This window comes from Atractosteus spatula, chromosome 5 (genome assembly GCF_055471065.1).
Source record: "Atractosteus spatula isolate fAtrSpa1 chromosome 5, fAtrSpa1.hap1, whole genome shotgun sequence".
In the NCBI taxonomy this organism is placed as follows: Eukaryota; Metazoa; Chordata; class Actinopteri; order Semionotiformes; family Lepisosteidae; genus Atractosteus; species Atractosteus spatula.
The window spans coordinates 39,488,659-39,501,834 of record NC_142710.1 but is presented as its reverse complement, the minus strand read 5'-3'; the positions used below and the strand labels follow the sequence as shown (position 1 = coordinate 39,501,834).

Here is a 13,176-nt window from a genome sequence, read left to right as displayed (position 1 = left end):
GCCCTTATCTGATCATTACCACTTGTTTTTCATGACAATTAAAATGTCACCTCACCAACTTCCCTATAACAGTGTTTTTTCAACCGATGCGCTTTGGCGTAGCTATACCTTCAGACATTAAAGGTGCACCACGTACGTTTAGAAAAGTTACACTCATTCATTATTTATCCATTTTATTATTTAAGCACAGAATCACAGGAGAGCTGGGGCCTATCCCTGGCACACAGACAAACATGCACACACTCACACTAGGGCCAGTTCTTCCTAGAAGCCAATTAACCTACCAGTATAGTATGTCTTTGGATTGCCGAAGAAAACCTACATGAACACAGAGAGAGCATATGAACTCCACAAAGATATCAACCCAGGCCACAGCTCTGTGAGGCAGCAATGCTAACCACTGCACAATTGTGCAGCCCAAAAAGTCACATATTTGCAAAAAGTGAATAAACTGTTCTACCTATACTGTATGTAGAGTAACCCAAGTAGAGTTCCCAACCTTGTGATGTCCGAGACTCTGGATTTCACAGTCATCAATTCATGCCAGGATAAGGCAACTGTTCATTTTGAGGCAAACTCCAATTAAATACTGAAATATGTTTTGTTTATAATATTAATAATAATACCCTTACATTGGGATGTGTGGGCCACAAATTTTAGATTTATGCCAGTTGTGAGATGGAATAGATTGAGAAACACAGCTCTACAAGGCCCAAAAAAAACACCTGGAAGGATGGCAGAAACCACTACATCCAGTTGACTTCATAAACTGGATTAGCGGACCCTGTAAGACCTAGAAGACCCCAAGTTAACTTGGACACGACAACTGCAGTGGGTTTTAAAACAGATTATTTCTTTACAGTTTAATTTTTCAATGACCACATTACAAAACACTGCTTGTTAAACACAATGTTACTGATACAACATATTTCACATACAGCATGGTGTTTTCTATGCTCTGGTTGCTTTATCTGATGTTCTTTTTATCTTGTGCCAATAAACATGCTGTCAAGACAATGTTCTTTCTGGCAGGCAAAACTGAAGTTGACAACTGCATGTCTAAGGGTTCAGACAGCAATAACACTCTGGATGAATGCAAACTAATTTGGAAAGACCATAATATAAGCTTTGCTTAATTTCTTCAAAATTCAAAATTATCAAGATACATGTCCTATGCAATCAAAACCAGTTTTATACCCTTAGAATCAAGTTTTGCAGAGTCAAAAATGTTCTTTGATCAGAATTTCCTTGCAGAGCATATTGGAGAAAAAAAGACAAGCAATTTAGTTTTAGCTTTGGTCTTTGAAACCAATTCTTGAATTATTTGATTTTAAGTTTCTAAGAGCTCAACACCATAATCATATTTATTCAAATGAAAATCAAAACTATTCTGTGGTGCGCAAGGTTAAAACCGAACAATAGGCTACATTTTGAGAATGTTACAGTCGACAGTATGCATACATTTAAAAAAAAAAGTAAAGCTGTTTTTAAGTGAGGATCCTTTACTTATCACAGAGCTCATGTGTTATTTGAACTATTAAGTTCCTCAAAAGTGCACAAAACACCTAAGACCTTTCTTTTTCAAAGTTCCACTGTAAAAAAAAGTTGATCTAAACATTACTAGATCATATGCACCCTCGGGAGATATCATTTTATAGCTGAGGTGGACATATAATCCTGCATCACTTTTATCCATGAAAATATTACTCTTTTAATTGCATCGGGCATAATATAGCCTTTTTGACCTACTGTACATTCAAATTATTCTGCTTGGCTTCAAGCAATACTTCTTCGCTTTTAAAAAATGTTTTCAAAGCTATACTAGTGTGTCTTTCTAGTGCTCACACATCTGCTTATCTTATTTTACAGCCCATATTCCCAGGGTTTTTAAACTTACACCACAAAAAGGAAGGAGCTAAGAAATGTAATAATTGGTAACCAACTGGTCAAGCCTCATTTACAGAAAAGAGTCCAGTGGAAATACACACAGATCAGCCAGAATAAAAAAAAAATTCAAACCCCAGATGTGTAATAAAAATATCTGTTAATCTATTTATCTGAGAGATGATGACAATATAATTCACTAAACACACATAAAATAAGAATGTCAACCCATGAAAGCACCTACAGTAATTACAAAAAGACCACGCAATACGTAAGAGCAAATTTGACAAATTTTGTTTGTACTTAAATTGCATTTCAAAGCAGAAGGAGGGGATCCATCATTTAAGTTTGGTCAAAGCAGCAAGAAAGTGCTATATAATAAATTAAGGGCCTTCCACTCAGATAATTATGGAGTCTTTTTCTGATAGCCTCCTCAACCTTTTCTGCTTTTTTATCGCTTATATTTGATGGCAAAAAAACCTTTTATACCCAAACAGAAAGAAGGACTTCAAGAGCTACCAGTATGCAGACAAGGCATTGTTATGTTCAAAAGGATATGCAAAGGATGAACTGATTCACAGCTACCAATCTTAAAGATCTCAATAAGGGAATAACAGAAAACCTCCTATAAAACAATGTCCTAAAGGTCTGCAAGGGATATATTTCAGCAACCCGCTTGCTTACTTAATCTGGCACTACATGGTACAGTACATGTACTATAAGTTAATTATTCAGAAATGAAAAGGCTTTGTAGTTACATGGGTTGCCTGCAGATCACATCTGACAGTGTGTACCTTCAGGCACAAAATACTGTATGAGCTAAGAGGCTCACCTTTGTAGGAGGCAGAATTGTTCTGCAGAATAAGCAATGATGGCAGCAGCATAGAGGTGAGTACAGTATATAAGGAAAGGAAACTTTAATTTAAACAATGATGTACAGTACTCAGCAGTAAAGAAATCTGAGAACAGTAGTCCAAGGCTTAGAAACAGGAAAATGGAACACTATATAGTGTGGGGCACAAGAGTATTAATCTCTTTTACAGTTGCACTTGTCTAATATCACACTTTTACAAGACTTCTTGAGCCAGTAACACCACCAGTGTACTTGATTTAAGATACTGTAAACACTGCACTAATTCAATCTCTTGATGAACACACACACACACCAGCATCTCTAAAAATCAGCAAAAAGGACACTTCTTTCCTGAAGTACTTGAAGAAATGTGTGTATGTGCATGCCGATTATTTTTTTCCATCTAAAAAATGTAAAACCAGAAACTATCAACTCAATGTTCTTTATGTACGACACTATTCCTGTCATTTAAGAGAAGGCTAAATTTTCTATTTAAACCTGAATCAAAGACTGGAAAGGTAGGGAGGAAAAGTGCATCAGTTTCATCTAAAACAGCCCTGACTGTAGGCTCATTAGAGAATCTCACAGAGTTTTCCTCTGGGAGCGGGCAGAATCAATTTTAAGTAGGATTTAAAAACACTGAAACTGCAGAGAAATTGGGAACAAATAAGCATCTTAATTTACTGTCATGTCATGCACAGATTTTTAAACCAGCTAAGGGGTGTAAGTGAACCACATAGCTTCTCCCAAGCAGGACTGTGGTGCAGGAAAATGGAAGGAAAGTAAAATCATATTATTTCAGCCTGTACAATACCTGCTGTGCACAATGATACTCATAAAGGCATGCACATTTACCCTGCTATACAAACAACATAAGTAGTGAACAAAAAATGGAAAAAACAATGTAAAGTCACTTAATAGGATGTTGAGCCAACCTGTATGGCCAGTATGATCTTTTACAACAATTGTAATTCTGTAGAGGAATGCAGCACTATTCATCAACTCAAGGCCTGTTGCTAGAAGTGGAAAACCACTGATTGACCATATTCGATCTGGGAACAGTGGCATGTCAGCCAGGAAGATAACCCCAATGGCCTCATGGCCTCCTAATAATCCCCATCTATTAATTGGCTTCATTACTCTGCTCTCCTCCCCACTAATAGCTGGTGTGTGGTGAGTGTTCTGGTGTGCTATGGCTGACATTGCATCATCCAGGTGGGGCTGCACATTGGTGGTGGTGGAGGGGAGTCGCCATGACCTGTAAAGCGCTTTGAGTGGAGTGTCCAGAAAAGCGCTATATAAGTGTAAGCAATTATTATTGTTATAATTATCATTACATCAAATGCCAATTAGCATTGAGCATGCCTTCTATAAGTGCAACAAAGCCATACCAGGAAAATGCACCCAACAATACTACAGCACCACCAGAACGCTTCTGCTTTGGAAACAAGCATCCAGGGCTACAGAGTTCTTTAGGATGGTGCTACACACATCTGTTTGTCCAGAACATGACGTATGATTCTGACTATATCACATTTGTCCAGTGCCTGTGCTCTTTTCACCACTTAAATCACAAAAGTGCATGCCAGATGTGATGAGCTGTTTGTGCACAGCAGCCCGCTCTTTGTAGTTGTCAGCAGATGGTTCTATCTATTTTCTGTGTATTTAGTGTGTTTTATCACTGCTGTTTCGTATTTAAAATGTTTCAAATTCTTTCAGCACCTGCGCTCTTTATATACAGATGTTAAACAAAAACATTTTAATTTAGTCACCTTGGCTAAATGGTGTGCAAAAATTAAGAACCCACACATTTTGCCTATGCCTGGCTAAAATTAGTGCAAGACATGAAACTGAATCTGACCTTTTATGATACGTTTCAGGTCATAACACCTCATTTTGTAATGTTGTAGTAAATCATTGCAGTACCTCTCTTATACTTTATTTGAATGAGACCAGCAGTTCAAAGATAAATTGCCTTTTGAGAAATAGAACAATCAAGGAGGCAAAATGTTCATCTTCATAGAATTCCACTTTCGGAATATCACATTTTCAAAGCACCATTTTGTGTTATAGTATTCTGTCTAAATATTTTATGGCTGCATTTCCAGAGCATTATACAGAAACTGCTCAAATCTGTCTCAAGTGGCACACTGCACATAAATGGCAAAGGAAAATCTCAAACTATGTCATAATCTACCATAGATCAATGACTTCAAACTATTAACAAAGGTAAATTTCCTCTAGTCATGTATTCCATTGTGAAAATGAAACATCATATTAGCGCAGTTCAACACCAGCCAATTAAACAAGTAGTACAATATATAATTTTGCAATGTCAATATATTGCTTTTTATCATTACACCATTTAACATATTTCACTGAGGTGGCACAGTACTTATATGCCCTGGGAAGTTAATGCATCCCTAAAGACTGCAATGCTCTCATCTATCAAATATCCACTATGAGCTACTGAGGGCATTAGAAGCTTCACTCAACTTCAGGAAATAGGAGAATGATTAAGAATTATTTAATGTCATATAAAACACAGGCAAATGTGCATCTGTCAACCATGGAAATGTGTTATTACTTTCCCTCCAGAAAAAATATCATACAGTTTAAGTAAGCCATTAGTATATGTGTCTATATGGATAGTATTCTCTATGATGCTGAAAGTAAGAGTGCAGTGTCAAGAAGACTAAGTTCAACAAGGCAGAAGCACAGCTTCAGCCAAACATTTGTAAAAGCAGCAAAGTTAACCACCCAAGGAAGATATTCCAATTTGGTCTTACATTGATACAAGCTGTTCTGAACGGTTCCCTCTTGGTCAAGGTACAGAACCCTAAGTTAAGGTACAGAACGGCTTTTCCATGTGAAATACATTTCAAAGGATGGTCTGTACTGCCAGCCACTCAAGCAAGAGTAATTTCGGAGAAATTTCGGTTAGAGAATTCACACGTAAAACTGAAGAACGGCGGCAAGAGTCTATACTGATTAATCAACACTCTGTAGGAAAGAAAATAATCCCCTTTGGCAAAGAGAGAATAATTCCTCATACAGGTTTTTTTTTATTTCAACTGGTCATAATAACATGAAAAATGTTTAAATTTACTTTCTCCAATCAATTCAAAGTAAGTAAACAATACAAATGTATATCATGTGTCTCAAAGTCAACCTTATTTTAAAATATTTAGTTACTTCATGCAAAGTAGAACACTAAGACCCCAGGACTTTCAAACTCAGTGCATCATACACCCAAAATGTGCTAAAAACATTACAGGAGAATTAGATTTTATTTTATTCATTTAATCATGATACAATATGTGCATCCACTACAACTCGAGGCCAATGGAGAATGTTGTTAGTTGTACATGGTTGGACCAGTGCAGTGACCAAAGACACTATGCTGTAGAGAGTACTGTCCTTTAGATAGGGCTTCAAACCAAGGTTGTGACTACTTAGTCATAAAAGATCCCAAAGCACTGTTCAAAAACGTATAGTGGCTATCAAAAGTATTCACCCCCTTTGTACATTTTCACATTTTACTCTTTTACAATATAAAATCACAATGTATTTATATGGGATTTTTGCCACCGAGCAACACAATACACCTTATAACGTCAAAGTGAAAACAAAATTCTACAGATCCTCCTAAATTAATTAAAAATATAAAACAGAAAATAACCTGTGACATTTCAATTCATTTAGTGTCTAATTCTTCAGTGGCTGTCACACTTCTGACAGCCACTGTAGGTGGAAGCCCTGTTGGCTGAATTCCACTTGGGGCCTGGACACTTCTCTCTTTCCTCTCTATAACTCCCCCTCAATTCAAATGGCAAATTCATTTCTTAGTCCTCTACCTCATTTGCTAACTGTCACCCAGTTGGTGCTCCCTGCTGGCCCCACTAACACCTCTTCCAGCAGCAACCTTAAGTTTTTCCCAGGAGGTCTCCCATCCAGGTACTGACCAGGCTCACACCTGCTTAGCTTCAGTGAGCTGCCAGTTGTGAGTTGCAGGGTGATATGCCTGCTGGATGCAAGAAATGCAAGAAATTCAATAATTAATAAAGATTACAGTAATTGAACTTACCTTGACATTTGCCTCCATTGGTGGGGTCTCCATGGTACCCTGGCATGCAAGTCTCACACTGTTGGCCAGTGGTTAGATTCCTGCACTGCTCGCAGACACTGTTGTTGACGCACGTGCTGTGGCCATTGCACTGGCAAGCTGAGAAAACAGTCAAAAGACTGAAAGTAAATGTCATTGTATTCCATCAATGTCATGTCACTACAGTGTCTCAGAAATCTGTCTCCTCTGAGCTGCCAGATGCAAAAAGAAGACCTAGGATGATGCAGATATTTAGAAAACATCACGTTTCATTGTTTGGTGTTTTGTTCTATGTTTGGGTGATATTTGAAAGGGGGCTAATAGCTTCGACACATAATGGGAAAACTTGTTAATTCACCACACAAAGATATTACTGATCAGTGGCTCAAGCAGAGATGCCACGTGCAAAGAATCATCTAACAAGGTGACTGCGCAGATGTACCAGCTGAAATAAAAGTGGTCACCACTCAGAGACAACAGAAATGAATCTAACCCTGTATGCAGAGCATGGTTTGAGTATGGAAGTTCCATGGGCATGGTCCATTGATACATGGCCACTGTGTGGAATTGTACTGCTTGGATCTGGCGCTTCTAAGCCTGCATATTATGGGGAACTACTTTTTATCTCTGTAGAAAAAGGTGCAACGGGATTTCTTTCTCTATCAGCCCTCACTTTTTTCTTGAGCTTACAGGAAATGGTTAAGGTACAATTCATTTTCTCTAGAGAATAAAAATTACTCTTTAGGTCTCAGATGAAAGACAAAGTAATTTGAAAACATTCCTCAAAACGCAACATCACACACAACAGACAATCTAAATATATTCCTAGACGACCCTGCACAAAAGACATACTGTCAGCTAGTCCCTTTACATATAAAACTTTCATCCGTTCTCATTAACAGCAAAATTTAATCAAGTTTAATGCAGAGTCCCATTGAGCTGGTGTCTAACCCAACAGAAAATGGCTGCAAGGTAGGATACAATATGAATAGGACACCAGATCACTGCAGGAACATACACAATTCAGAGACGCACAGCAAGCTGGACAAACTCGGGCATCCTGCAAAATCCCACAAAGAGGGCAAACTCCACACAGAAAGCAAACCAGGCCGGATTTGAACTCTATACTCAAGAGCAGAGAAGAGCCAATGCCAACTAACAGTAACACCCAGAGGTCAAGCAGACATTCATTGAATGCTTGTGAAAAAGACTTGTCTTCTCACAGCACTTAAGTGCAAAACGTAATGTAAACCTGTTTTTTATACTTACATCCAAAAGAGGAAAAAAAAGAATAAGAACTTTAAGAAGAAACCTCATCAATCACCTTTCACAGCCTACTCCAACTTCATCTCTATTTACTTACTGGTCAAACAGACGTAAACTGTCTTTTAAATTACACCCAAAAGTTTCTGGGCTCCAGACCTCAGAGGGATTCCCTGGAAGGGTGTAAAGTATAAACCCAAGACTGAACAGCTCCCTTTAGTGCCAAACAGGAAGCCAACTCTGAAAGCTGATTTACTGTGCTGTGTAACGTCTCACTTCCTCATCATAGCTCCCTGTCAGGTCTTGGCAGGATAAGGATTGATAAAAGATCTACAGACTGTAAAATGAAATGTTTATTCTTCAGGACACCTCTTCATTTACCACTCTAGGCACTCTTCACATAATAAAATAAAGTCTTTAACTGCTTTTCTAATTGCAATCTAAGAAAAATACTGTTTTTTTTTAAATAAACATCTTGACAACTTTAAGCTTTCCCATACATGTCAGGGAAAATATATATGCTTCATTAAAAGATACAAGACTATACAAAGATGAAAGCAAGACTCCCATCAGACAGCAGTTTGAGTCATAACAGGTTTTATGAGCTGTTGGCTTTTTTTATACATGACAAAACGAGGCTCTGGTGCAGCACATTGCAACCTTATTTTGAGTAAACGCACAGACTCATAACCTAACTTAAAATATACTCTTTTCTTTCTTGTGCTTGCAATTTTAAAGCCTTAAATGGATCAAACTGTGTGACAAGCATCTGATTTACATCCCTTTCATTTACTACCTACTTGATGATGTCCGATTTGATAAAAAGCCTCAATGCCAAGTGCGCTCCCAAGTCATCCAACCATAAGAGCACTCATTCATAGCACAGAGCGAGCCTGATGTCTGAGCTATCACTGGCTTGAGAATTAGGGCATGTCATCAGAACACTGTGACCAGGATCCCCCAAACAGCGGTGCATAACTGGCAGAGCACCTTTGAGGCAGAGTGGCCATTTGTTAACCAGAGCCCTCACTGCTTTCAGCAAAACAGTAAATCCTGTAACTTGCCAGCTGCATACAGGCATACAACCAGATCAGCAAGAGATGCCACTCCTCCGGTCAGTGCTACCTTGCCTGTAAGGCACTGTGGAAAAGATGGATGGCCCTGGTGAGGGTGTCAGTGCAGAATGTCTGCAAGTTCTCATTCTCCCTACAGTATGTAATAAAGGAGTCATGATCTTAACTGTGGGGGTAAATTATAAATACCACTCATATTCATCTGTTCTAAAGGATGGTTTTACATACCTGGACAGTTTATGAAAGCCCATTCAAACCCTTTGTCTTTGGGGCACAGTCCTTGGTCCAGTATCATATCGTGACTCTGCTTCCCCACAGCTTTCATAGGTCCCCGGTAGGAGCCCTCGATGCACTGTCCTTTGCCTGTGTTGCTGGGGTCACTGCACCAGCCGCAGTCCGGCTGCTCCAGGCACTGACTGCAGGTCCGGAGGCCAGAGCAGTTCTGAGCTGCAGGTATAAGACAAAGGAAACCGCATAAATTTGCTTCATGGCAACATTTCCAGTCAATCTGAGGCAAAAGGAAGGGCCCCAGCAGGAGAAGAATCCAGTATCAGGAAAGAGTGAAACCAGAACAGCTTTTCTCCGATGAACTGCAAACAATACCAAAACTGCTCTTTTCCTTTTTAACACAAGTGCTACTTCAAATATGGAGTTCTTTTAGGGTGGATGGGAGTATGACACCATCTAAAGCAATTTCTGGGCAAAATACATTTACGTAAAAAAACACATGTTAAATGAGCTGTGGTTCAAAGGAGCCAGTACTACTCTCAGCCCACTTTTCTAGTGCACAGAAAAAAAACCCAAATTACTGTTATACCAAATACTACAATACCCAATAAAATACCCAATAATACAATTCTCTTGAAATACTACAAATGTAAAAAGAAATAAGTAAAAATAACTAATGAGGTTAAAGTGGGAAGCTGCCTCAACTTGTAAGATACTTTGGCTGAGAAGCTTTCTGCATACCTGAAGAAGGTTTCGCAGTAAAATTGCTGTTCATTTGATTTTACTTTTCAGAGTGGAATGAACCTTTACTTGCTCCCCAACACTATCGCATGGCAAATTAAACCTTCAACTGAACATTTTCAATCTTTTTTAGTAGAAAAATTTAATAGCTTTGCTCTTTTTCCATCCAACCAAAAAGAGGAAGGTAAAATCAAAACTAATAAAACTAGAACAAATCCATCAAGATACTGATCACAGCAGAGACTGGGAGAGCTCGCAGCCCCTTCAACGAATCACATTGTAAGCAACTGTTTCTTTATCTCTGCTGCCTTATCTCTTCCAGAAAGATGACAGGTTTAAAAAAATCATTGTGATATTTTCATCTTTCCTTGGACATTTCTACCCGACAGGTTAAATTAAATGTTAAACCAGAAAAAAAAGACATTGGTCCATATACTGTATAAGTTCTTATGATTGTTCATGTATTTTAACAGCAGCCATAAAACAATGGCTTCATGTAAGAAACAATAAAAACTTTTTATTTGAAAAAGGGAAAAGATCATTCCATTTGTTTCCCAGATGCTTCAGAACAGTTGTCTGACAGGCATAAGGGTCATTTTAAAAACTGTTTATACACATGCTGTGAAAACTAAGCAATATCCACCTCAACAGCAATACATAAGTAATGTACTGCATTGTGGGGAAAAATGTTTGATCAGTAGGATTTCCATGTCAAATGATGGCTACTCTACAAGCACACATCTCAAATTAATGGATTTATCTCCCTGGATTTATCATCTGTATTACATAGAACCAAATAAGGCATTACAACAGATTACTTAAAAAACATATAACCTTGCTGTAAATGGAAGAAATTAAATATATATTTGATGGGCAATTTGTTCTACAGTTACATTGCACTTAAACATGACAGTTTCATCCTGTCTGAGGTCAGACTTAAGCAAATAAGATTAAACAAATATGTTTACCAATTGTGTAACATTAAAGTACACAGTTGAATTGAGATATTAATTGAAGCGGTTTGTTGAAGTATGAGTAGAAAGTTCCCCTTCTCGCCCGCCTGACTGTTAATCTAGATTTCCAAATCAAGATTGTTCTTTGTGATTTCCTGATCACAGCACACCATCAGTGGGAATCCGTGGCCCATTGTGTCTCTTGCTAAATTCTTACTATAAAGCTAATACTACTTGTCACTTGCAGACAAACACAGCCGAGTCTTAAGGGTCCACATCATTTGCACTTGAACTGCATTATATTTGTGTGCCTCAGGATAAGGCAACACTTTCTTTTGCACCTCACATGACCCAAAGGGTGTAAGTAGAACAAAATTGAAGGTTTGGCCTGAAACAAAATTTCTGTCTTGGACTGAGGTATATAATCAATAACGCACAAAGATCTGTCTGTTCCTATTTCAATAGGAATACAGCAGAGTAATTGGCTTGGCCCGACCACAAAAAATTGTGGTTTTAACACACAAGCCTTTAAAGTTGGTATCTGTGAACATGACAAAAGTCCTGCTTTGAAACAGAAGACACCAATTATTGTCTAACTTTTTAAAAGGTGCAATCAATGATGGTGTTTTTTTGTCATTTCCAGTTGACTTATTTTCATTGAAAGCTTCTTGTCAGTAAAGCCAATGGCACAGCATTCCATGACATTGTGGTGTAAAGCTGAAGACACTAAAGCACTCTAAGTGGTATAACTGTTTTCAAACTATGTCAATTTTAAAATGACAATAATGGGTTTTTCCAGAAAATGCAACAGTTTTGCTCAACTACTCTGAAACAGCAAAATGGATTTTGATAAAAAGTACATGTTTTCAAAACAGCTCAATCACCAAACAAATAGTCCAGAATAATTTAATATTCTTCTTATTAAGGCAGCCTTAGGTCACGATCATTTCAGGGCAATTTCAGAGTTGACACCACTGTTTGCTCCAAGGAAGAGGCCACAGAACAGTTATATTAGCAGAAATGTAAGTCCAGATGGTGATTACTGGCCAAAACCCAATGCTACATAATGACTAAAATCACATCCTCTGCAATAGAAGTATTTTTATGAGAGGGGATTAAAAATATACAAGAAGAGGTTTGTGAGATTACCTGAAATAAAGCACGTACAGGGATATAAAATCTGTGTATACCAACAGCATACAACTAAATAAAAAATGTTGTAGAATTGGCTCCACAAAAAAGATCCACAAAACTAATAGGTATCTAGTAGAGGACAAACATATCGATAGACCAAAGACAGCCAAGAAATTCACACCATTACTGGAATGGTATGATTGATGTGCATGTACTTGTAAGGAACTCTGCCATACTTCCTCCAGTCTACATAGTAATACTTCATGTTGCATTTTTCACTCACCACAAGAATAAGCTGCCATATTTTGGATGCAGTGAGAGTCTGTTGCTGTGTTCTGCATTCATGGGATTCAATATCAAGTAAATAATCAAAGGTTTCAGACTATGTATATCCATCTAAGAAATGTGTATTCTCAGTTTCAGTTTCCACAGGCTTGCATAAACTTCATATGTTTTCCTTTAGCATTTACTAGATTTATAGGGGCATAACCTGCCATTATAACCATATTTCTCATGAATGCATAATTTCTTTTCAACTGTAATATAATTTTTTTCCTAAAAAAAAAATATCCTTCTCTGATATAGACATTTCAACTATCCGACCATAAGACAGGGGACACCAAGAAAATATGAAATCAGTGCAGTTTATTTACTACTTTGGTTTTTGGAAACCGCAGCTTGCATCTGTTTGTATGGATGATTTTTTATACGTCTTGTCCAGCATACCAACCTTCAAAGACAGCTGTGACCCAACATCTTTCAAATAATTTCTTTTAGATTTCAACTTGAGATTTAGGATTGAAATCAACCAACAGATTTTCAAAGGTTCAGCTCAGAAACTACAGTTGCTAAGCAAGAAATAGAAGAAGCAGGTATTTTCAATACAGAGCCAAAAGCACAAAACTACACAGTAATCACATGTGCACTACAGATCACTGTAAT

The 13,176-nt window shown here is 37.8% G+C and overlaps 1 protein-coding gene across 3 annotated transcripts in view; it reads right to left on the bottom strand.

The window, feature by feature from the left end:
• LOC148835071 (attractin-like protein 1) overlaps nt 1-13,176 on the bottom strand; it is a 416,291-nt gene that overhangs the window by 254,443 nt on the left and 148,672 nt on the right. For all 3 annotated transcript variants that reach the window (XM_088917388.1, XM_088917389.1, XM_088917390.1), the window contains exons 18-19: nt 9,407-9,625; nt 6,825-6,962 (exon numbers count right to left, since the gene is read on the bottom strand). In XM_088917388.1, coding sequence (XP_088773514.1) covers nt 6,825-6,962; nt 9,407-9,625 — 357 coding nt within the window. The remainder of the gene's footprint in view (nt 1-6,824; nt 6,963-9,406; nt 9,626-13,176) is intronic.